The sequence below is a fragment of the Triticum aestivum genome, chromosome 2A (assembly GCF_018294505.1).
Source record: "Triticum aestivum cultivar Chinese Spring chromosome 2A, IWGSC CS RefSeq v2.1, whole genome shotgun sequence".
Classification (NCBI taxonomy): Eukaryota; Viridiplantae; Streptophyta; class Magnoliopsida; order Poales; family Poaceae; genus Triticum; species Triticum aestivum.
Window position 1 is genome coordinate 767,985,712 of NC_057797.1, and position 26,348 is coordinate 768,012,059.

The 26,348-nt window shown below is 44.8% G+C and overlaps 2 protein-coding genes and 1 pseudogene across 2 annotated transcripts; all 3 read right to left on the reverse strand.

Annotated features, from left to right (window-relative positions):
* Positions 1–14,596: 14,596 nt before the first annotated feature.
* LOC123038258 (probable polyol transporter 4) lies at positions 14,597–15,662 on the reverse strand. Its single transcript, XM_044462131.1, has one exon. The coding sequence runs from the start codon at positions 15,660–15,662 to the stop codon at positions 14,946–14,948; it is 717 nt and encodes a 238-aa protein (XP_044318066.1). The 3' UTR covers positions 14,597–14,945.
* A 7,226-nt stretch (positions 15,663–22,888) lies between these two features.
* LOC123186587 (rapid alkalinization factor 23-like) lies at positions 22,889–23,562 on the reverse strand. Its single transcript, XM_044598327.1, has one exon. The coding sequence runs from the start codon at positions 23,471–23,473 to the stop codon at positions 23,150–23,152; it is 324 nt and encodes a 107-aa protein (XP_044454262.1). The 5' UTR covers positions 23,474–23,562; the 3' UTR covers positions 22,889–23,149.
* Positions 23,563–23,768: 206 nt separating this feature from the next.
* Positions 23,769–25,525, reverse strand: LOC123038259 (cyclin-D3-1-like; annotated as a pseudogene).
* Positions 25,526–26,348: the final 823 nt, after the last annotated feature.

The following is a 26,348-nucleotide window of genomic DNA, read 5'->3' on the forward strand; positions in this document are numbered from 1 at the left end:
AGTAAAGTAATTACATGACGTTTATGTTGACACGCAGGTCATAAATAAATAAAGACAACTCCTATGGCTCCTACCGGTTGTCATATTCATCGACATGCAAGTCGTGATTCCTATTACAAGAACATGATCAATCTCATACATCACACATATATATCATTCATCACATTCTTCTTGGCCATATCACATCACATAGCATACCCTGCAAAAACAAGTTAGATGTCCTCTAATTGTTGTTTGCATGTTTTACGTGGCTGCTATGGGTTTCTAGCAAGAACGTTTCTTACCTACGCAAAAACCACAACGTGATATGCCAATTGCTATTTACCCTTCATAAGGACCCTTTTCATCGAATCCGATCCGACTAAAGTGGGAGAGATAGACACCCGCTAGCCACCTTATGCAACTAGTGCATGTCAGTCGATGGAACCAGTCTCACGTAAGAGTACGTGTAAGGTCGGTCCGGGCCGCTTCATCCCACAATGCTGCTGAATCAAGATTGGACTAGTAACGGTAAGCATATTGAACAAAATCAACGCCCACAACTACTTTGTGTTCTACTCGTGCATAGAATCTACGCAATAGACCTAGCTCATGATGCCACTGTTGGGGAACGTAGCAGAAATTCAAAATTTTCTACGCATCACCAAGATCTATCTATGGAGAGACCAGCAACGAGGGGAAGGAGAGTGCATCTACATACCCTTGTAGATCGCTAAGCGGAAGCGTTCAAGAGAACGGGGTTGATGGAGTCGTACTCGTCGTGATCCAAATCACCGAAGATCCTAGTGCCGAACGGACGGCACCTCCGTGTTCAACACACGTACAGCCCGGTGACGTCTCCTATGCCTTGATCCAGCAAGGGAGAAGGAGAGGTTGAGGAAGACTCCATCCAGCAGCAGCACGACGGCATGGTGGTGGTGGAGGAGCGTGGCAATCCTGCAGGGCTTCGCCAAGCACCGCGGGAGAGGAGGAGAAAGAGAGGTAGGGCTGCGCCAACTAGAGGAGAGGAACTCGTGTCCATTGGGCAGCCCCTAGGCCTCATATATATAGGGGAAGGGGAGGAGGGTGCGCCCCCTCTAGGGTTCCCACCCCTAGGGGGGCGGCAGCCCTAGATGGGTTTGAGGTGGGGCGGCCAAGAGGGGAGAGGGGGCGCCCCCTAGGGTGGGCCTTAGGGCCCATCTAAGCCTAGGGTTTCCCCTCCTCCTCCTTTGTTGCGCCTTGGGCCTTGTGGGAGGCGCACCAGCCCACTCAAGGGCTGGTTCCTTACCACTCTTGGCCCATGCAAGCCTTCGGGGTTGGTGGCCCCACTTGGTGGACCCCCGGGACCCTCCCAGTGGTCCCGGTACGTTACCGATAAACCCCGAAACTTTTCCGGTGACCAAAACAGGACTTCCCATATATAAATCTTTACCTCCGGACCATTCCGGAACTCCTCGTGACGTCCGGGATCTCATCCGGGACTCCAAACAACATTCGGTAACCACATACAAACTTCCTTTATAACCCTAGCGTCATCGAACCTTAAGTGTGTAGACCCTACGGGTTCGGGAACCATGCAGACATGACCGAGACGTTCTCCGGTCAATAACCAACAGCGGGATCTGGATACCCATGTTGGCTCCCACATGCTCCACGATGATCTCATCGGATGAACCACGATGTCGTGGATTCAATCAATCCCGTATACAATTCCCTTTGTCTATCGGTACGATACTTGCTCGAGATTCGATCGCCGGTATCCCGATACCTTGTTCAATCTCATTACCGGCAAGTCTCTTTACTCGTTCTGTAACACATCATCCCGTGATCAACTCCTTGATCACATTGTGCACATTATGATGATGTCCTATCGAGTGGGCCCAGAGATACCTCTCCGTTTACACGGAGTGACAAATCCCAGTCTTGATTCGTGCCAACCCAACAGACACTTTCGGAGATACCTGTAGTGTACCTTTATAGCCACCCAGTTACGTTGTGACGTTTGGCACACCCAAAGTATTCCTACGGTATCCGGGAGTTGCACAATCTCATGGTCTAAGGAAATGATACTTGACATCATAAAAGCTTTAGCAAACGAACTACACGATCTTTGTGCTAGGCTTAGGATTGGGTCTTGTCCATCACATCATTCTCCTAATGATGTGATCCCGTTATCAACGACATCTAATGTCCATGGTCAGGAAACCGTAACCAGCTATTGATCAACGAGCTAGTCAACTAGAGGCTTACTAGGGACATGGTGTTGTCTATGTATCCACACATGTATCTGAGTTTCCTATCAATACAATTCTAGCATGGATAATAAACGATTATCATGAACAAGGAAATATAATAATAATCAATTTATTATTGCCTCTAGGGCATATTTCCAACACAAGCTGGGTCTGGAGGCACGGGATGCGGCCCACGCGGTCGCTCGCACGCTCGACCCAGCGACGCAGGCAGCAGCGGGAGAAGCAGGGGTGCAGGTCAACGCACATGGCGTGACGCGGCAGGAGCTCCGGTGAGGCGGTCTCGGCGGGGACCGATCAGAACGGGACTGGGGCGGCGGGATCCGGCGGATCTGGGCACGGGGATGGAGCTCCAGCGGCGCAACGGGAAGCTTCGGGCAGCCATGGCGTAGGGTGCTCTCCTATGTTGAGAGACAGAGAGCGAAGCGTGAGGGAGGGAGATATAAACGACAGTGAAGAAGAAAGAGAGAAGGGAAGGAGGCAGAGGAGCTGCGGCTTGGTACAACGAGCGAAGAAAGAGGAACGGGCGCTAGGATCTCCGATGGTTGCTGCTGCTTGTGGCGGCACCTGAGGCAAGCCCCTCAGGCATGAGCAGGAGGGAGGAGTGGCGCTGGTGCGAGCTTGGAGGCTAGCGAGGTGTTCGTCTCCTCGAACGCGACGAGGAGGAGGCGGCACCTGTGGTCGAAGACGACAGGAAGAAGCCTGGCTCCATGGGGCTTGAGGACGCTGCTGGAGAGGTGGAGTGATGGATCGGTGGTGGTTGGCCAAAGGGGATCTGGGAGGATCCCAAGGTGGGAGGAGGTGGAGGGCATCGGTTGGACAGGGAACAAATCGAGGAGGGACAAACTGGCAGCGGCGAAGGGATTTGGTGGATGGGACAAGTGGCTAGATTTTAGGGTTGGACCAAATATATACCTCAGGTGAAATAGGTTAGGGGCTATCTGGAGCCTCCGATTAAAATCGAATGGCCGGGAAAAATAGGCTAGGGAGCCCAAATAAGAAAATGGAGACGTTTTGTAGATGTTTGGGGATGATCCGAACACAACGGTGACGACTGCCTGGGTCGGGTTCGGGACAGCTTTCGGACGCGCGAGGGGGTCGATGCACTGTGCAGAGAGGGTTAGACGGACAAGGTCAAGTGTGCGGTTGGACTGGGAAGAGAGAGGAGGAAAGAAACCCGGCACCCGTTTTTGGAGACCGAAAACGTCCGACGTTTGACCGACTATAATGCCACTATAGTTTAACGGTTGGGCTACCAAACGAACTCCGAATGCGATGAAATTTGGCAGGCGGCCTACCTACAACAAAACAACACCGCATGCCAACTTTCAACCCATTCCGAGAACATTTTCCGGCCACTTATAAAATAATACTTCGGACGTGTCGCGGGCACGTGCAACTGTGTCTGGACTCAGAACGGACAACGGAGAGAACGAGGAGGAACCCGGACGGATGCAAGTTTTGAAAAACATGATGATGCAATGCACGTGATGACATGATAAGATGCAACACGCAAGCAAATGACATGGCAACAACAGCAAATAACTGGACAACACCTGGCACATCGGTCTCGGGGCGTTACAGTAAGTTGGTGCACCCCTGCAGGGAAGGAAACATCTATCGATAGCCTGTCCTATGGTAACGGACACCTGGAGTTGTATCTCGATTGATACAACTAGAACTGGATACTTGAGATGAGACATGGATGCGAGAAATGGGTAGTATGGCTCTGGGATTGCTTTCTCGCAGGGAGTCGAGAAAGGATCTCTGGCCGAGGTTGTTAACACTACTACTACTTTACTTTATGCTACTCTTATCTATTCTGATGCTGCAAGATGCTTGGAGCTGCTTCAAGATGCTAGTCATCGATAGGCTAGGCTTTCCCCCTTCTCTTCTGGCATTTTGCTGTTCAGTCCACAGATACTACCCTTTTCATTGACACCGATGCATATGTAGTGTAGATCCTTGCTTGCGAGTACTTTGGATGAGTACTCATGGTTGCTTTGCTCCCTCTTTTCCCCCTTTTCCTTTCTTTCCGGATGTCGCAACCAGATGGTGGAGCTCAGGAGCCATACGACACCACCGACGATTACTACTACACCGAGGGTGCCTACTACTATGTGGAGGCCGCCGACGACCAGGAGTAGTTAGGAGGCTCCCAGGCAGGAGGCCTTGCCTTTTTGATTGTTGTTGCTTTTGTGCTAGCCTTCTTAAGGCAAACTTGTCTAACTTATGTCTGCACTCAGATATTGTTGCTTCCGCTGACTCGTTTGTATTCGAGCTTATGTATTCGAGCCCTCGAGGCCCCTGGCTTGTAATATTAAGCTTGTATTATTTTAATTTGTGTCTAGAGTTGTGTTGTGATATCTTCCCGTGAGTCCCTGATGTTGATCGTACACATTTGCGTGTATGATTAGTGTATGATTGAATCGGGGGCATCACACGGAGGCCCAGCCCAAATTGCTATTTTTTTACCTATTTCAGTGTTTCACAAAAAAAGAATATCAAACGGAGTACAAACGGAATGAAACCTTCGGGAGCGTTATTTTTGGAACAAACGTGATCCAGAGGACTTGGAGTGGACGTCAAGCAATCAACGAGGTGGCCACGAGGCAGGGGGCGCCCTCCACCCTCGTGGGCCCCTCGTTGCTCCATCGACCTACTTGTTCCTCCTATATATATTCATATACCCCGCAAACATCCAGGAGCACCACGAAACCCTATTTCCACCGCCGCAACCTTCTGTACCCAGGAGATCCCATCTTGGGGCCTTTTCCGGAGCTCCGCCGGAGGGGGCATTGATCACGGAGGGCCTCTACATCAACTCCATGGCCCCTCCGATGATGTGTGAGTAGTTTACCTCAGACCTTCGGGTCCATAGCTAGTAGCTAGATGGCTTCTTCTCTCTCTTTAGATCAAAATACAAAGTTCTCCTCGATTCTCTTGGAGATCTATTCGATGTAATCTTCTTTTGCGGTGTGTTTGTTGAGATCCGATGAATTGTGGGTTTATGATCATCTATGAACAATATTTGAATCTCCTCTAAATTCTTTTATGTATGATTGGTTATCTTGCAAGTCTCTTCGAATTATCAGTTTGGCTTGGCCTATTAGATTGATCTTTCTTGCAATGGGAAAAGTGCTTAGCTTTGGGTTCAATCTTGCGGTGCTCGATCCTGGTGACAGAAAGGGAAATGACACGTATTGTATTGTTGCCATCGAGGATAAAAAGATGGGGTTTATATCATATTGCATGAGTTTATCCCTCTACATCATGTCATCTTTCTTAAGGCATTACTCTGTTCTTATGAACTTAATACTCTAGATGCATGCTGGATAGCGGTCGATGTGTGGAGTAATAGTAGTAGATGCAGGCAGGAGTAGGTCTACTTGTCATGGACGTGATGCCTATATACATGATCATACCTAGATATTCTCATAATTATTCTCGCTTTTCTATCAATTGCTGGATAGTAATTTGTTCACCCACCGTAATACTTATGCTATCTTGAGAGAAGCCACTAGTGAAACCTATGGCCCCCGGATCTATTTTCCATCATACAAGTTTCTAATCTATTTTATTTTGCAATCTTTACTTTCAATCTATATCATAAAAATACCAAAAATATTTATCTTATTATCATTATCGCTATCAGATCTCACTCTTGCAAGTGGCTATGAAGGGATTGACAACCCCTTTATCACGTTGGTTGCAATGTTCTTATTTATTTGTGTAGGTATGAGGTGACTCGCGCGTGGTCTCCTACTGGATTGATACCTTGGTTCTCAAAAACTAAGGAAAATACTTACGCTGCTTTGCTGCACCACCCTTTCCTCTTCAAGGGAAAACCAACGCAGTGCTCAAGAGGTAGCAGTGATGGCCACTGGGATGTTGTCATGTGATGCTGGTCCATAAGATTAACATCCTTTTTTGCTACACACACTCAAACAAACAAATGTGCGCGGATGCGCGCGCGCGCACACACACACACACACACTTTCATCTCCTCGCAAAAAATACATACTTGATCATCGATGATGCACGCTATAGAGCCCTTCCTTTTTGGTGGTTGCATGATAGGAAGTTGGTTATCAATATAGGAAATAATTAGGACTCCACTACATATCTGACGCCGGATATTTGACCATGGCAAAAACAAACATTTTTCATGGAAAATTATGTTCTCCAAGGATGGCGAGTTTAGTTGGCGAGCATTGAAAATCCGCCTCATTTCATTCTATTTGTCAGAAAAATATCGTGCTTGCAAACTAAATTTTCTATCATCATAAATTGCCATGAAAAACATCACATTTGTCATGTCTAAAAACCTGAAGTCATATTTTTTTGTGTTTTCGAATAATTATAGTTTCACCACCCCAAACATTTAACTTCCTTGGTGTCATACATTTTCAATGTTTCTAACTTTCAGTATCACTGTAAGATCATGGGACTACAGAGTATTGAAAAAACCAAAGTTTGATAAACAAGACAAATTTCATGCAAGACCACCATTAATTATATTCTAAGTAACAATTCCTTTGATTAATTTTCACTAATACATTCAACAAAAACTTGGCAAGGTATGTGTTGCACTACCAGCCTATTTCCACAAGGCAGCGATAGGAATTTTCATAAAAATATCTAACCACAAGCGATGGAAGTTAAATTTTGCATTACAAACATATGACATTTTATCCACCCACAAAAATTAAAAATAGAAGTAAACAAGTTTCATCCCTTGTGTAACTATGTGATGTTATATAATGTCCGCACACTTAGCGGTCCTCGTCCTTGAATGCGACATGTAAGGTCACAAACTAAAGGTACATCGACTGGTCTATTACGTGTCCAAAGTTCTTACCCCATGTAAAACGAGGTACCCACACTACCATAAGATAGCCTATGATGTCTTCATGGCTTCTCGAAAAATAAGGCACTACATTCCAGAGCGCTCCATCACCGTAGCCTTGGAAGTACCATTAAATGACATTATCAACGACCGTGATGCCACCAACCGAATCACAAAATGATCTGATATGTCCCCGATGTATCTATAATTTTTGTTATTGTTTCATGCTATTATATTATCAATCTTGTATGCTTTTATGAAAATTTATATCATTTTAGGGAACTAACCTATTGACCCAGTGCCTAGTGCCAGTTACTATTTTCTGCAAGTTTTTAGTTTTACAGAAAACCCCCACCAAATGGAGTCCAAACATGACAAAACTTTTTGACCTTTTTTTATAGACCAGGAGGGACCCTAGAATCTTCAGGGGAGGACCAGAAGCCACATGAGGAGACAACAAGACAATAGGGTGCGCCCAGGGGGGGAGGCGTGGCCTGATGTCTTGTGGTCCCTCATGGCTCTGTCTAACGTAATTCCAGTGCAATAAATTCCCAAATGTTGCAAAAAAACCAGAGGAAGACCCGAAACAATTATCCCGCCACCGCAAGTCCCTGTTCTTCCGCAATCCCATCTGGAGGCTTTCGGCGGTACTCTTTCGGAGGGGGAATCGGTCGGGGAGGGCTTGAACATCAACCTTGCTGCACCTCCGATGATGTGTGAGTAGCTCCCCATAGGACCTATGGGTCCACAACAGTAGCTAGATGGATCTCTCCCCCCCCCCTTTTTATCTTCAATACAGTGTTCTCTTCGGAGATCGATTCGATGTAATCTTTTGCGGTGCGTTTGTTGGGATGCCATGAATTGTGAGTGTATGTTCAGATTATTCATTGAATGTTATTGAGTTATGTTTGAACTTTATTATGTGTAATTATTATAGCTATGTAATGCTTTCCGATCTATGAGTAGTTTTTGGCCAAGTTGATGAGTAGATCTTCAGTCAAAGTGGTACATAGTCGTAGGTTCAATCTTGCGATGTCCTCACTCTATGACAGGAGGGGTAGCAATGCACATATTGTATTGTTGCTACTAAGGGTAAAATGACGGGGTTTGACCATATTGATTGGTTTGATCCTGTATACATTATGTCATCATGCTTCAAGCATTACTCTGTTCATGAAATTAATACCTTAAGAGCATGCTGGATAGTGGTCAAAGTGTGTATTAATAGTAGTAGATGCAGAATCGTTTCGGTTTACTTGTCATAGACATGCCTATGTATTGATCATGCGGTGAATAATATCATAACTATGCGATTTTCTATCAATTAACCAACAGTAATTTGTGTACCCACCATTTTCTATGTTCTTGAGGGAGATGCCTCTAGTGAAAGGCAATGGCCCTCGGGTCTATTCAAATCATATTACTAAAACCCTAATTCCTTGCTGAAATCTATTTTCTTTTACAATTTATATATCTCCTACTACAAAATTTAGTGCTTGCAATTAACGAGTACAAGGGGATGGACAACTCTCTTGCCCGCGTTGGGTGCAAGTATTTGCTCTTGTGTGTGTAGGTACTACAAAAGATCGTCTGTGCGAATCTCCTGTTGGTTCGATAAACCTTAGTTCTTTACTAAGGGAAATACTTTGTGCTACTATATTACTTTCACCCTTCCTCTTCGGGTAAATCACAACGCCTATTACAAGTAGCATGGCCATTGAGCTACTACCTTTAGAAATCACATATCGGTCGTGCCAAGCTATTAAATCTCAAGTGTTGGTCGACTTTGTGGATGAGTGGATCAACGACGAGCTCCCTCGGGAGCATAGTACATATTCACATTGGATAATGTATTTCGATGCTTCCAAAATGCTGACCAGCTTAGGAGAATGGGTGGTACTCACCTCACCAACTGGTGACAACATAAAATACGTACTACAAATCATGTAAACTGATTCCAACAAGGCAACAGAGTATGAACCACTACTCACAAGCATCGGATGGCAGTATCCAATGACATTCTACGTCTCGAGGTCCGAGGAGACTCCAACCTTGCATCTCTCAAGTCAATGGAGAATTTGGGGCTAAAGACCCAAAAATGATTGCTCATCGCAATGCCTTCATCACTATTGCAGCCTGCTTCGAGGTCTAGAATTTCATCATATCTCTAGAAATATCATTTAAACTGCTAATTTCCTTGCCAGGATGGCCACCAAACGCGACCCAGTGCCAGAAAATACTTTTCTTGAACTATTGTTCAGACCATCAGTGGCATGGCAAGACAAGGCGGTGGGGACTGAGCAACCCCCCTACCCCCCAAGAGATGACACTACAAAAAAACACTTCTATGATGATACGTGTTTGTCACAGTAGGTCACGCTTTTTGTCATGGTTGTACATCCGTGATGATTTTATGACAGATTCAAGATAGTCATACATGTGCGTCGTAGAAGTGTTCCATGACAAATCTGGAATTGCCATCACAAAAGTGTCCACTTCCATGGCGATAAATGTTGCGTCATGGAAATGCTTTTGTCAAAGGTAACCGACACGTGCCTTCCATCGCAACGGGTCTTTGTTAAGCTATTGGGTCCAGTTTTGGATCTGATAACCCGTTAGCAAGCATAACCAATGGTGATTTTCCACGTTTAAAATTCTCATTGGCCAGAGGAACCACGTGTCGGCTAGGCATTGCGACAGATGTCAGCCGTTCAATGGACATGGGGCGCCAATGATACGGTGACACGTGTCTTGGCCCAATAGTGTACCATTTAGTTTAAAAAGGTCGGCCCGTTTGACTTGGTTAAATGTTAGCAGGCTAGCCCATGCAAAGCCTGTTAACGACATGTTCACATATAGCCCATTTACGGCCCGATAACACACAACCCATTATGGCCTTTCCGAATCCAGCCCGGAAGCGTCATGTGGGCCCTCCAATATGATTCTAGCCCGTTGTAACTTTAGGACCATGTATGGCCCTTGACGTCTTTCGGCCCATAAGAGGCCTTTTGTATCTCCGGGCCCTATAATGGCCCATGGTGATTATGGCCCATAATGAACATTAAATAGCTTCGGATCTGTTAACAGCCCATGATTCAGTTGGGGCATTTCCATACGGTGTTACCTTTCGGCCGTATAAGGGCCCATACATTCTTGGGCTCATTTCTAGCCCATGATTACTTACTGTTCGTTACTAGCCTGGTCCACTAATTGGCCAAATTCAGCCTGTGGTTACCGTTGGTCAGATTATGACCCATTAATACTCTGGGCCATTTTGCCACATCATGTATTCCGGCCCAATAGCGGATGTTAGGCTAATTAAGCCTCCGTCGTCTTCCAGTCTGTTAACAGCCCGTTAAGGCCTCGGCCCATAAACGGACGGTTCCAATTTTGGACCGTTTACGACCCATATTGCGGTACGTTTTTGGCCCACGAACAGTACGGCCAACGTGTGGCCCATGGACCGTACGAGCCATAGGTGGCCCATGGATCCTACGCCTATAGTAGGCCCATGGATCAAATGGCCCGTGGGAGGCCCATGGATCAAATAGCCCGTAGGAGGCCCATGGCTAGCACGGCCTGTATGTGGACGATGGTTTTTGCGGCCACTACCAAACCGACGAAAAAGAACTACAATGACAACAAGCGAACAAATAAAAAAGATTATAAGGAAATAAATAAGCAAGCAACTAACATTAGGCTATTGCAGCGATTGCACAAATTACATCCACTGAGCATCTAAGTTGGCCACCAGTGCAAATAAACATGGTAGAAAACAAGTCCATAACTGAAACCTCTTTGGAAGAGTTCGAAAAACAATATCCTGGGCACCCAGCATGCTAGCAAGAAGCTTAGAAAGCTTATTAGCTTTCTCTTGTTTAGCGTTAAAATCATCCAACTCTTGCTGTTGCACCAAAAAGTATGCATCTGAATTATGTAGGGACTTCCTCAGTCCTTCGGCTTCTTGTCGCAACATAGCTGATCATTGTCTATCGGCTTGTAGTTGAGACTCAATAAGCCGAACAACTTCAGGTAGCAAGTTCGAATAGTTTGCGCCAATGGTAGTGGCCAGTAACTCAAACACTGCATATCAAGGCGGAACTTTAGGGTTGTCTCACTGTCTTCAAGATAATTTTTATCAGCTTTCTTGGTGACCAACAGGGATGTTTCACTATCTTGAACCTTATATGCATTACTTTCTTTACCATTGCATAAGGGGTACTCTTCTACAATATTATGTCCGCATTCTAAAAGAGGACAAGCAGACAAATCACATCTTTAGCATGTTGTATATGAAAGTCATTTTGGTAAACCGGTTCAGTAGTAAAGTGGACAGGATAACATCATGAAACAAATATATATCTATGTACTATGGTCACTATATTGTCTATATCATCCTAGCTTATGTTGCCAAATCAAGATAGAGACACAATTCACATAATATTTGTTTAAGACAAAGCAGCATAGACAAAATATGACTACTGCAGGAATGCCTAGCAGTGTAGGTGGGAAAAGGCCAGCAGTGGCGGCAAGGCTCTCAAGGGCGCCCGCCACCAACCTCCTGCCACTGCTATTATGGCATCAGTGGCGGGTGGGTGGCCCACTACTAGTCGATCACTGTAGTGGCGGGCACGTGAACTTGCACACCACTGGTTATCTTCCTTCAGTGGGGGGCAGTGCACCACTTCTTATTCATGTTACAATGGTGGGCGTTGTGGCTTGCCACTGCGGGCTTATTCATGAGAATTAGAGTTTTGCACCCATGGCACCAATTGTGCTGCCATGGATGCGTTTTGCGTAAATCCAATATAAAAAGGGAATAAAGCACGCATTGTACGCTTAGGCATTCAAGTTCACTAGGTAATTAGTACTCTTCATAATAACTAGTAACACTTCAAATTTCTTTGAGTTAACAAACCAACATCAAAATATGACGTGCATCTTAACTAAGTAACTAAGAGTTCTTTGGCTAGGAGATATTTGACTGGACCTTATTTCTAAATAAGATCTACAACAATCATCATCTGGAAGTTGTTGTTCCTTATCGTGATGACCACTGTTGTGTCAACCATTAGTCGTTGTCTCTTTCCCTTTAGGAATTCCCGCTAGCCGGCCTCATAGAACGATATGCGGCCGTCTATATCCGTCTTCTATCGAACGCTGGTGACATGACCTTCTGCTCCAAGGCTTACTCTGTCCATGCCGACAGCATGGATGTCATCGGCACAAATAATCTTCATAGGTAATTTCTATGATCCCCGCAATTAAAACAAAATAGAGCACGCAATGTTAGACATCTTGCCATATAGTGTTATGAACAGAAAACGAAAAGAAAATACATACCATGGTGTGTTTCACGATGTTGGTCTTGATAAAGCAATGCACAAATGGCCTCCCCAAGTGGTGCACACTTGATAGTACGATCGCGATGAGTTTGGCCTTCTCATCCTCATTGAGCTCTTTCATTCTTTGAGAGAAAATTGCATAATTGTATGGATCATCATCGCCATCATCTCCGCTACCCTCATCATTTTCCTCATCCTCATCCTCATGCTCCTGACTGCTATCGTCATCCTCGCTAGCATCATCATCATCTTGGCTCTCATCATCATCATCATACTGGGAATCCTAGCATCATCCTCGTCAAGCTCATCATCTTGGTCGGAGAAATACTTAATCCTTAACTTGTTGACCACTTTCTTCAAGTAAAAGCCTATGTACTCTCCCCCGGTGAGCTTATTATTTGAAATGTACTTGTTCCATCCGTCGCCTCCTATGATGGTTTTATCCTTTTGTTTACAAATGTCAATTTTGTACCATTGCCCTTGACCATCCAAAAAGTCGAAACTGTCACCAATTAAATTATTGAATTGGACCTTACATTGCATGAGATACACTATGTGATAATTAAGAATAATGTAGTTAATAATTAATGGTATGCACATTACAGCAAGTGGTTAGAATTAAATGATGAACATTGTAACAACAGACTTTTTGAATCCATCCCTCAAGAAGAGCCCGAATTCTACAGCATGGGATAAACTATCCATATAGGGATTGTCAAAAAAAGTGAAAGAAAACATTTCGCTGTTTTTCTCTCCTCATTTCTAGCTGTTTTCTCCGACAACACGTAGGCAACCACCGCGGCGACAGAGCCAGACCAAAACTTCCACACGTAATTAATTAATGAGTCAGTCAAACGCACTGTTTAATTTGTGGATGAATGGTAATTAGCTAAGCTGCTGTGGAGTAGCAAGATGCATGTACTCACCTTGCCAGCTAGCTGAATATATTCATTGCTGGCGATGGTAATCTATCTGTATGTAGTGCTAATAAGAAAGCTTGAGCATGTGTTTTTCTTTCCATTTTCGCCAGCAAATCTGTACATCTTGTACTAGGGGAAATACATTTTGGTTCCTAGTTGTATATGCACCTTATATAGGGATTTTTTTAATATTTAAATAAAAAGTCAAAATAGGTAAGAACTATTTTGACAAAAAACTTGACTTACTTTTGCACTAGTATATAAATTTTCATGAAAAAAACAAAGTTTTCTTTTTTGCGGCAAATGAAAAAAACAAAGTTGACTTCACAGCAAAAAAGACAAAATTGATTTGCTGTTATAGGTCATTATTAATATTATTTTGGCCAAAATTTTATCTTTTTTGAAAAGAAGTCAAAGGGAGATTTTTTTATGAATTTTTTCTCACGAGTACAATAAAAGGTCAAGTTCATTTAAAAAATATTTTCAGGAATTTTTGACCTTTTGTCGAATTACTAAAAAAATTCCTTTGTCCAAAACACGAACCTTGGGTATATATGTGCATGCATGTTGTCAAAACACGATACATTACCAGATTTCAACTGTTCGATCTCTCGATTTTCTTTGTCAAAACACGAACATTGGTTATATATGTGCATGCATGTTGTTTCTGTGGGGTGCACGTACTCACTTTTGCGTACGTGCTGGATCGATTGGGGGAAGATCGATCGGTCAAATGGACGTTGCGTAGTTCTGAACTTTCCAAGGCGAACGGGAAACATCTTTCTGCGGCTCGTTTCTTCAGGGCTCAGAACAGCGTCCCTGCAGCCACAGAGATACTCTTGGGCCGTCGAACGGGCTATTTCTGAACCACGGTCAATTAAAAATAATTATCCTAATTAACATAGTTCAATCAAAAGGGGATGTAGCTCAATTGGTAGAGCGCTAATCAATGCGGAATAGAGGCACGGGGTTCGATTCCTCGCATCTCCAATCCAAATATTTTGTTTCCGTCGTCGTGGTATTCTTTTTCGGCCCTGCGCGATTGAATGTTACTTCCATGTTTCGCAATTGGGCTTGAAGGTTGGTCAAATCCATATATAGGAACAGCCTCTCATTGGGCTGGAGGCCCCCCCCTCTCTTTTTTTCTAAGCCCAGCAATAAACATGCTGACGGACCAGCACAGTTCGAAGTGCCTAACTTAATGAACCCAGAGGAAGATCATGCCAATTGTAGACGCAAATTTATGTGAAACTGAAATTAGTTTGCAACATAGAAAAGCATATATAGTAGGCCATGGTGGATATGCCTCCTTGGAATTCCTGAAGAAGACGCCATAGAAATATCAGGCCATCCACATGTGATCGGGCGGCCATTGACGTGTCAGTTTGTCCATCGATGCTTGGCCAATGCGTTCCTGTATTTGAGGAAGTTCAGTGGTTACTGCTGCTATGTTAATTTGAATGAACCAGGGAAAGATCCCTGATTTTCCAAGTAAAAAGAACATTCGCGAATGTATGACTAGTTTCTAACTTTTTAGCTTTTCCCTGACACTGCAATTTCTGTGCTCAACACAGAAATGGCACCGCCGGCCGTCCGGTTCTCATCGCTCGTGCACCTGATGTTCCCCGTCGCCGAGCTCCACCTCCACCTCGCCGCCGCTGCCACCGGCATCGCCGAACAGCAACTCGATCTCCTCGAGCGTCTTGCCGCTCGTCTCGGGCACGAACCACTGCAGGAACGCCACGGACAGCGCCGAGACGGCCGCGAACGCCGTGAACGCGCCGGCCACGGACACGGCGCGGCAGATGGACAGGAAGGACATGGCCACGGCGCCGCTGGTCAGCCGGTTCACCGCCAGGCCGAGGCCCACCGCCTGCGCGCGCAGCCTCAGCGGGTAGATCTCCGAGCTCAGCACCATGTTGATGGGCCCGATGCCCACCGAGAAGAAGGCCACGAAGCCGCACACCGTCAAGATGGCCAGCGCGATCGCCGCGCCGCCTGGCAGCGCGCCGCGCGACAGCAGGGAGAGCGTCGCGGCGAGCACGGCAAGGCAGGCGGTGATGCCGACCGTGCTGATGAGGAGTAGGGGCTTCCTGCCGACGCGGTCTACCAGAAGTATGGCGATCACGATGAAGATCGTCTTGGAGAGCCCCACCGCGACGGTGGCGGCCAGGAGGTGGCCCTCACTGGCGATGCCGGCGTCCCGGAATATGGTCGGGCTGTAATACACCAGTGCGTCGATGCCTGTGGCCTGCTGGAAGAACTGGACGCCCAGCCCGGCGAGCATCATCCGGCGGACGACCGGCGACGGCCTCATAATATCTTCTACATACTCAATTTGTTTTTCCAAATAACACCCCACTGAAATTTAGCTCCTTTCCTACAGCTTAGTACACTTGTGATTTAGCTCCTTGGTAGCACCTACTTATATAGTTTTACAGTACACTACTCAAGTTTTTTTTTACGGTGACACTACTCAAGTTTCGCTTATCTACACTGCTTCTTGGTAGCAACTGCATCTGTCTGTGTTTTTTTTTGTACACTTGTAATGCAACATGATATTGCCATTTGGGGCACCAATGCCTGCACCTCATATCCTGACACTCAACTTGTGTACATCTTGTATAGTTCAGATTTGGACTTTTTTTTGTTCCCAGTTATTTTTATAGACAATGTGTGTGGGAATTAGTCTGATATTGGATAAGCAAGACAACCTAACTTCGAAAATGCATAGGAGCTCTCGGGTGCTAAGCCCTCCTATATTTTTTTAAATTACTAAATTATTTTTGAATATAGCTAGGATGATGGAGCACCCGAGTGCTCCTAATCCGCTTGCACTTAACTTACACTATATGCATGTACATTTGCTATATACTCCCTCCGTTCCAAATTACTCGTCGCAGAAATGGGTGTCTTTAGAACTAAAATACATCTAAATACATCCATAAACCGCGACAAATAATTCAGAACGGAGGGAGTATGATGTACCTTGCGATTTTACTTGACATGCATAATTAGGCTGGATGACAACACGTGTATTAAAATTCCGTGTGACATTTCTATGCCCAATACGTGTTGGGCGCCGCCGCCACTCCATGCCTGCCGCAACGGCAGCCGCCATTAGCCCTCCCGTTTCTGCATTGTCGCCGCCACCGGTGCGGTAGCCCGTGCAGCCACCTCAAGCATCCTCCACCACCCATGCCAGTCCCCTGTGACACGGTATCCGCCTAATCAGGCGAGGAAAACGGCACCTCGTTCGCCATCTCACCTGGGTGTGCGGTGAGCATGATGCATTTTCCCAGTTTGTACTAGGATAGTTTACAAGATCGCAATACTATCTTAATGGCTACTTGTGACATGGTTTTCAGTAGCCATGGCGACATAAGGTGATCCTTATGAGCAGAACCACCATGACAGACATACGGGTCAATAGAATTCAAAAATTTGCAGTTTACTTGCTCTATTTAATAATGGCTTCAGTTTCAATGAAAATCGTTACATGGACTCCCATGATTGCAATGGTGTATTTTTCTGCAAAAATAGTTTTGTCGTCTTCTAATGTTTTCATTCACATCCATGGTCATATATGCTGCCTAACAAGATGCGAGTTATCAGCCACGTAGTTCTTATCTTTCTTTGCATCACACTTTTGGACATTTAATTAGCTTTCGTTGCATCGTACTTTTGGATAATGAATAAAATGATGTACCTTTTTGATTACTTCTTCACCAACTTATGTTCCACTCCACATTCATCTTTTGGATACTTCTTCACCAACTTATGTTCCACTCTACATTTATATCATGGAAACATAATTCTCTATAATGACCTTGTATGTAGTGGTTTTAGCGGATATGGTGTTTGCATTTTTCTCTTCTCTATACGTTGCAATGCACGGACCCCTTTGCTAGTGATACTAATATTCATATCCCTTCTTTAAAAAAAGACACACAAAGGACATCTTAGTTTCACAATTATTATGTAGGGATTGGGCACAAGTCCTAGGGGGTCACCCTTATCGCCCTTCCCTACGACGTCATTCATAAACTCAGTTTACCTCGGCATCCATTTAACAACAGACTGGAAACTCAAGCACAAGAAGCTCTGAACGCATGGAACGGAGGATCTATGCTGAAATGAAAACTCATGTCAGCTCCGTGCATGCGAACGAGTTTTGAACTGCCCATTGCAGGGCTAGACGAGAGCGTCTATAACCTGCGGCCTGTTGTCGATAAGAACAAACAATTGAAAGTTTAGAGAAAAAACAATCGAAAAACTCAAAAGAAAAAAAATCACGCCCTTTATGGACTGCAGCCCATTCAAGTCGTGGCAGCCCCTGCTTATGATATACTATTGGGCCCATGTTTGATTCTTATACTAAACTTCGGATTACTTTTATTAATTGCCAGAGTTAATATTATTGCATCTAAATGGGGATGTAGCTCAATTGGTAGAGCGATAATAAATGCGGAATAGAGGCACGGGGTTTGATTCCTCGCATCTCCACTTGTCTTTCATTTTTGGGTTTAAACTGGGCTGGAATGTGGACCCTAATCCAGATTGGAATAAGTATGTGATTGGGTTGAGGCAAAAAAAATACAATTGCAAATTTGCAATAAATATGTTGACGAATAGTATAAAAATCAGACAATACATATTGCATGGAATCCGAACAGCTCACACATCACTTCATCATTGATTTGTACCATGAGATGGACAACACGTTGATATGATAAAATAGTTCTATAGATAGTTTTTCTCAAAGACTAATTATTTAGAAAATTATACTTGACCAAGTTCCATAATTCAAGAAATTATTTTACATTATCCTTTACTCAGGTTGTACCATGAGATCGAGTGAGGTTTGATTTGATAAAATATAAGATTATTTTTGCAAATGGATTGTACCATGTGGTGAGGGATGAAGGTTATTTTTACAAATGTGCTAGAGACAGTACCTCCCCTCGTATTTCAAATCTAACTTTGATCAAGGGAACACACATTATGTATAACCTAAAAAGTATACCATTGGATTTCCATTCGAAAGATGTTTTCAGTGGCATATGCTGGAATTTTGTCTATTTTGGGTCAGCCCAATAGCAGTTTCAGAAATTCCTAATAAATCCTAGAGGCCCACGCAGCCCATTCATGCAAGGTAAGAGGTGGAACTAAAATTTAGTTCCACATTGCTAGTTTAGAGGGAGTTGGACCTCTTTATAAGGGAGGTTCTTTCCCCACATGTATGAGCATTAGAACAAGAGAGACATCCACGCGCGCTCCTCCTCCGCCGCCCACCTCACCTCGGGTTACGGGAATGAGCCGAGACGGTCGCTCCTCTCAGAGAGTCTCTGTGCTGCTGCTGTCTTCCTAGGTCGGGACAGTAGGTCTTCGAAACCGCACCTCTTTGAGTCATATACGGGAGAAGGGTGATAAGGTTTTTAGGGAGTGTTCTTGTTCTTTCTGTTCGGGGTCCTACCACAGTTCCTTGTTCTAGTGTTTGCCCTACATATGTTAGGTTCTATTTCATATATGCAACTTGCTCTATATCTGCTCTAGATATGTTTGGCTACAGTTCGTATATGCAGATGCTATTTACCTTCTCTCTTTCAGATTGCATGACTTATTTTTATCTCTGCTATATTAGTCATGATTTATCTAGTATTTCTGTTAATAAAATCATTCGGTAAATTGCTCATATTTCCAACATCATATGATTAGGATATCACCAAGGGGGTGGGGCGGGTGGATGTGCTGAAGCAGGCCGGTAGACGCAAGAGAGGAACACGGGGACAATAGTGTGATGTGATCGTGGTCGTTGGATGGCTATCCAACGGTCCAAACATTGGACTAATGTCAATGTTTTTGCAGTTACTAGACAAATAGGTTTTCCCATATTCGTAAAACACGAGCTTTGAAACAGGATAAATGTCCATGCATGCATGCAAGTTGTTTCTCTGGGTGCAACTCACCGTCGTTGCGTGCTGGATTGACTTGGTGAAGATCAAGGTCTCGGGTCAACATGGTAAAAATCTATTGTTTGTATCTTGGCTAAGATTTTGGTTACCAATCGATATTTTGAGATACCGAGTGGTTACCAAGTTTATTTATGCCCCAAGAGTAAAATGTATACTGAGCAAAAAAAAACCATGCTTTAACAAAAAAAAATTGAAAGAAAACTCAAAAGAGAAAGAAAAAAAAACGTTCTTGATGGGCTGCACCCCATGCATGTCGTAACAGTCCATGCTTCAGAGATACTGTTTGGCCCATGTTTGATTACTGTCTTAACTCCGGATTAATTTTAATTGCCAGAGTTAACAGTATTGCATGTAAAAGGGGATGTAGCTCAATTGGTAGAGCGCTAATCAATGCGGAATAGAGGCACGGGGTTCGATTCCTCGCATCTCCACTAATCTTTTTATTCTAGTTTTTCTGCCGACGGGCTTCTTCCTTTTCCTGTAAAATCAATTGACCGGGGAAAAAAAGAGAAGTGTTGCCTCTTGGGTTTTAACTGGGCTGCAATGTGGACCCTAATCCAGATTGGAACAAACTGCCCATGTGATCCATGCACGCTCCAACGCTGTTTGTTTTTCAATATCTTCTACTAAATTTGTTTTTTTAAATAATACTCTACTTAAATTTAGCTCCTTTCCTACAGCGTAGTACACTTGTGATTTAGCTCCTTGGTAGCACCTACTTATATAGTTTTTCAGTACTCTACTCAAGTTTCACTTATCTACACTGCTTCTTGGTAGCAACTGCATCTGTCTGTGTTTTTCTTGTACACTTGTAATGCAACATGATATTGCCGTTTGGGGCACCAAGGCCTGCACCTCATATCCTGACACTCAACTTGTGTACATCTTGTATAATTCAGATTTTGATTTTTTTTTGTCCCAGTTATTTTGTATAGGCAATGTGTGTGGGAATTAGTCTGAAATTGCATAAGGAAGACAACCTAACTTACACTATATATATGGGTGTTTGCATTTTTTTTCTCTTTCCCTTTTGCTAGTGATAGTGTGGTACTAATATTCATGTCCCTTCTGTAAGAAAAGACACACAAAGGACATCTTAGTTTGACAATTATCATGTACGGATTGGGCACATGTGTTGGGGAGTCACCCTTATCGCCCTTCCCTACGACGTCCCCCTTCCTTGACCCAACTCACTAACAGGTAGGTCCCCCTTCCTTGACCCAACTCACTAACAGGTAGGTCCAATACGTATTGTTTTGGCTGACATGGCATTTTGATCGGGCTGTTTACAGGATAGGCATTGCATCTACAATAGCTGACATGAGATTGATTTAGAATGGTTTGTTGTTTAACCGGGTATATATGTAATAAGATTTTGGACACACGGCAAAACAAGGACCGATTTGTGTATCATCACCACCATAATAGTAAGATTCAACATACGGGCAATGGGTATAACATGGGACACAAGGGCACGGCGGGATCATACTTCACACGGACAGAAATCATACTACTCTCTAAAAACACACGAGTGTTCTGGATTTTACTTTGGGACAAATGATATGGCAGTCACAAAAAAAAACGCACTGAAATCAAATTTCATCAGGTGTCAACTGATGGAATCCAGTAGGAGTAACACAAACAATAAAACACACCTAGCACCTAAAGCCCAGCTAATGATGCAATCAATATGATGGTGTCATGGCATAATCGATGAAAGATAAAGCAGTCGCCAACAAGAAACTCAGTTTACCTCAAGCACAAGAAGCTCTGAACTCCGCAACCAGATGGCCACCGTACAGCAACAACCAGTTTATGGTGCGAACTGTTGGTTGCAAGTTCAGTAGTAAGTACCTCCAATGTTTGTATGGATATCTGAGGGAGGAGGGACATCAAGAGCAGAAGAAACGGAGAAATTTCATACTCAAATACTACGGATTACTTCCTCATGTTTATACCTGGCCATCCCTCGGGCCGGGCCAACTAAAGCCCGACACAAAAAACTCAGGCCCGAGCCCGGCCCGGCTGTCAGGCCTAAAAATTGGGTCCAAGCCTGGCCCATCATGCTAAAAGCCCGTCGGGCCGGGCCTCTTCCTTAAACGACAAAAATGACGGGCCCGGGCCTGGCCCGGCCCGGTCATCGGGCTCAAAACCTAGGCCCAAGCCCACCCGTGGACAAGGTCGGGCCGACCGGGCCGGGCTGCCCATGGCCAGGACTACTCATGTTTAGATAAATCCACTTGAGCGTCAATTAAAATGGGGCGGAGGGAGTACTTGTTTAAGCGCAAGTTGGAAAAGGATAGACGTTTTTATATGGTTCCAGTGATCACGAATCTGCTAAACTCAGCTCATGAGGCTCGATGGCGCCAGGAATCATCACGAAATTTTGGAAACGGGCGCTCTTGTATTAATATAACAAGACTTTGAAAGTGATTAGGTCATCAGGAGCTGGGAATGTGTGAACTTGCACTGCTGCACTGTAACTGCATGTAACAAGCTTAGTTCTCTAATTTTTAGTCTTTCTGATTCGTAGGAGCAGCACAGGAATGGAGTGGCATGTCATTTTCAATAGTACAGGATTAGCATGTGAGTTTGATTGTGCATGAGTAACACGTAAAAATTAGGAATCACCACATGAGGTTGGAGTGGTTGAAACTTTTCCTATGAAAACTAGTAGAAATGAATAAAAAAGAAAAGTTCATATGCATTTTTGAAATCCTACGAACCAAACAACTCACGTACGTAAGAAATTCTAAGGATCGGAATCCTCCGAGACTTGCTTTAGAAATCCTTTGAAGCAAAAAAGAGGCCCTTTTTTGCAAGGAGATAATTTGTACTCCATCTGCAAAGAAATTCAAGATCATTTAGATCACTATAAGTATAGTGATCTAGATGATCACTGACTCACTGTCCAAATATCAGGGTGACACTCAGCTCAGCATGACATCGTTTGACCACCTCATCAGGTCCCGACCCTAGCCAACAGCTTGTCTTTTACATTTACCAAAGTTCGCCAACCCACATTCCATCTTGTGTTTCAGTACTCCGGGGCAAAGGATAAAGCAGTCACGTGGCAAATGTAGCTACCAGTCGCCTAGCAGTTATGAATGTTCAGAATTTCGGTACTCTGCGGCAAAAGGATAAAGCAGCCACGAGTGTGCACTGCAATCAACTTCCATCGGCTGTGTCCAAAAAAAAAAAATCCATCGGCTGCCGACAACTGATGAAATCCAGCAGCAGAATCTCAATCAGACACAACAGCTCATTACACGAATGGAGCGACAACGGTATCGTCATCGCCAAAATTCAGCTCATTATCTAGGCATTGATTCATAATCCAGCAACGAACTGGGAAACTGCTAGCATAAGAAACTCTGAAACTCTCAACTCACTAGTGACGGTTTGCTTCTGGTGTCATCCCTTGCTTCAGCATCGCTGCAAGTTCAGTATTGCCTACATTGTTCATCCATCAATCGGTACTGACTTCACCTACTGACACCCAGCAAAAAACATAGTACAGGAAAGAGCAGAGGATCACCGCCTGGATCCAGTACATTTCACCATCAACTGTTACCTGGGATGTTTCTATAATACTATAACACTCCATATAAATATATAATCCAGGTTCCTCCGTGTGATAATATCTTGGGAGTTGGAATCGGATCTTAGTTACATTCGTACTACGCAGTACACACACGGACACATTACATTATTGATATATATGATCCAGCAAATAGTACTGCCCAGCAAGCAAAACACACACAAAACGAGCAGCGGCCGCCTTCTGGATCCAGCAGCTTTGAGAATCAATTACTAGAGTGGTTACCTACTAGGAAGGGTCGTCGTCGCGGCAGCGGGTGATGGACTCGCAGCCGCGGGAGTAGGGGTTGGCGGTGGTGCTGACGCGGCAGTTGTAGTAGGGCACCCCCGGCCGGGAGCAGGGCACGGCGTCCCCCCGCAGCGCGTCGTAGCTGATGTACCTCCGCCCGCCGCCGGTCGCCCACAGCAGCCGCCCGTGCGCCGCCGCCTCCACCCCCATGTCCATGTCCATGTCCATGTCGAGGCTGCTGATGCCGATGGCGCCGTGGCCTCCTCTCCCCTGCACGAGGAGCAGCAGCAGGAGGAGCACGGGGGTGGCCGCCGATGGAGGCATTGCCGGAGGAGGAGGGGGAGGGGGGAGCTGAGATCTCGGAGAGCGGAACAGTTGCTGTGGCTGGATCTTTTCTCCCTGATGAAAGAGTGGGGGAGGGGAGGGGAGTGGAGTGGTGGAGGTGGCCTTAAATGCAGTGCCACTGCCGACAGTTGTCCGTTGTGTCCCGTGGCCGTGGGGAACGGACCCGTGGGGTTTACAGTTTTCCTTCCTTGTCTTTTTACCGCTGGTTTCTCCTCGGGAACTGAATCGTTCGACAGTACGCCCATTTGGAAACAAAAGACATTATCCAGACAGTTTATGAGTGCATCTTCAACGCCGACTCGCAAATCTTCCGCAACCATTCAATACACGAAAGTCATCCAACATCGATTTGTATCGATCAACAGGGCGGTCTGGATGTAATTTTTTTCGCAAACCGGAGACGACACGCCAAATGTTTGCGGGGTAACGCGGCATGACCTCTCTCTCTCCACCAGCAAATGGTTTAGTTAATGATAACACTGAGCTGATCACTACCATGTCTATATACATGCAATTAGTTGTAGCCCTTTCGACCACTTACTGATGTATTGTTGTCCCCAAATACAGCAACTGCAACAGGTGCGGCAAACTCTAAAGGTCTGAACCCAAAAAAATCAGTTCCTGCAGTCCAAATTCTCAAACTTTAATAATTGACCGCTGCCAAATTCTATGCATTGATCGATGGATACTAAAAGTGAGAACTGGTTTAACACATTGACCTAGGAATACTAAAAAATGGGATTTGATTTAACTTTCATACTTTTAGCAGTGCTCAGGATGAGGTCAGTCGCGCAGGTGAATGTGAACATGGAGGGTGCGTTATGATGATTGAATTTTGCGAAGGAAGGTGCGTCAATAAATGAGCAAGCAGTAACAGCTCCATCCTTTTTATGTTCATTGCCTCAAGCACAGACTTTGCCTCAATCATCTGTCAAGTAAAAAACCATTGATTAATTGAGATGAAACTGAAAGACATAACCCTTCGATGATGTATGCGGAGGTGTATCATGAGACGAGATGCATCACTCACTGACCTGCAGGTCCACGGAGAATGGCACATAGGTCTCCTCCATCTTTGAAGCAAGACAAAAGCAAGCCACTACAGTGTCAGCCACGCTTTGCCTTCCTGCCATGAGAAACAAATTCCTCAATGATTCGAACAACCTTATGGGATTTTAGCAGGGTTGCTTCAGTTGCTACTGAGATGATAGACTTACAGGATGCAAGGTCGGGCGGTGGCATTGTCTTGAACGTCGTTCCCCTCTTTAGGGCGCCGTCTTGAAGACTTTGATCCATGTGATGCCTTCCAATGACTGGGGACCAATGGTATACGATGACGCGTGACAGGTGGTTCGTTCGGTGATCCTCCATGACGCCACCCCTGCCCAGTTTCTTTAATAGTTCATCGTCGAAGTCGGAGCTGCGCTGCCTAGTGTGGTTTGTAAGGGGTGTTGTGTCGCAGCTTCTAGGGCTGCTGTTTTTCTTTTTGTCTTTTGATCTTCGGATCCTCTGGTCCTAGGACCTTCATCATCTTGTTGTTTTCCGTTGCTTCCTGCTATTATCAATGAATGCCAGTAATGTTGGATCTTTCAAAAAAAGATAGACTTACAGGAAGGAGATAGATGGACAGGAACCTATCAAGGTAGTTGATAGACAAGGCCGCAGTCAACGGCAAAGAATTTGTAGATTTAATCAGCTATCACGACACCATACATTGGGACGATACCATCGAGCAACAATTAAATGAGAAAATCGCCACTAAAAATGGATAAAAGGGCATATTCCAAATCCGGCCCATCACATATCAGTACCACGCTAGAAAGGAATGATTTGAATCAAATCAAGATGCGGGGGCTCACCTTCCAAATCCTATCTATGGCGTACCTCTTGACGGCGGCCAAATCCAGGCCCCCGAGCCGTCGCCACAACATCTGGGGGTACCTGTCGGCGGGCGTGTGCTCCTTCTTCGTCTCGGCGAGTGCAACCACATTCCTCAAACTGCATAGGGTGGTCGACTAGGAACCCGTCCATCGGGTGCTGACCAGGAAGACGATAGTGCTCCGGGCGGCGAGGTCGCCGTCCTTCCACCGTTCCACGCAACGTGGGGATCTCCCTAGTATATGTTTCTATTTTGCTTTTTGTGGGATACGTGTTTTTTCTTGGGAGGCCTGCATGATCGTAGGGGGCGGGGTTGTGTGCGCGTGGAGTTTTTCCCCGCGGTGGAGTATGGTTAGTCAATGTAAATTAGTAAGTGCACACCAAAAAACATATCGATTAAGGCTAATCGTTGGATTGAGATTTGTGGGCCTAATCGTGCCGTGTTGATTAGTTTGTGTGGTGTTGTGAGGCTAATGCGGAGTGCACGTAAAGAAGTTCTTGTTTGATTGTTTAATAGTAGTGCAGATATGTATATGTTTTTGTCACGTGAAGCTACCTGGCCCGCCCTATTACTTATGCTACGCAATTGATAGGTTAAATATGGAAAAAGTCCAAAACAAACTTTGAATTTGAAGGCGAAAGCTAAATCAAACCCTGAACTCCCAATCCCTGAAACCAACACACCAAATTCACTGATCCCGGTCTATTTTGAGACTTGAGAGGATTTAACTGTTATTCGCAGAATTGGGCCGGCCCATAGCACACTCTCTCGCTGGTCTGGTTTTTCTTTGTTTCTTTGTTTTTTTCTTTGGTTTTTTTCCTTTGTTACACTTTGTGTTTTCACTAGTTTTTCTTTCTCGTTATACTTTTGGTTTCTTTCGTCTCTTTCTTGATTTTCTTCATACTGTTTTTCTTTTCTCTTTCTTTTGTCTCTTTACCGGTAACCGGGATTTTTTTACACATGTCTAATTATTCT

What these genes read in the sequence shown, in the direction of transcription:
- LOC123038258 (XM_044462131.1), bottom strand. Translation starts at nt 15,662, where the DNA reads ATGAGGCCGTCGCCGGTCGTCCGCCGGATGATGCTCGCCGGGCTGGGC.
- LOC123186587 (XM_044598327.1), bottom strand. Translation starts at nt 23,473, where the DNA reads ATGCCTCCATCGGCGGCCACCCCCGTGCTCCTCCTGCTGCTGCTCCTC.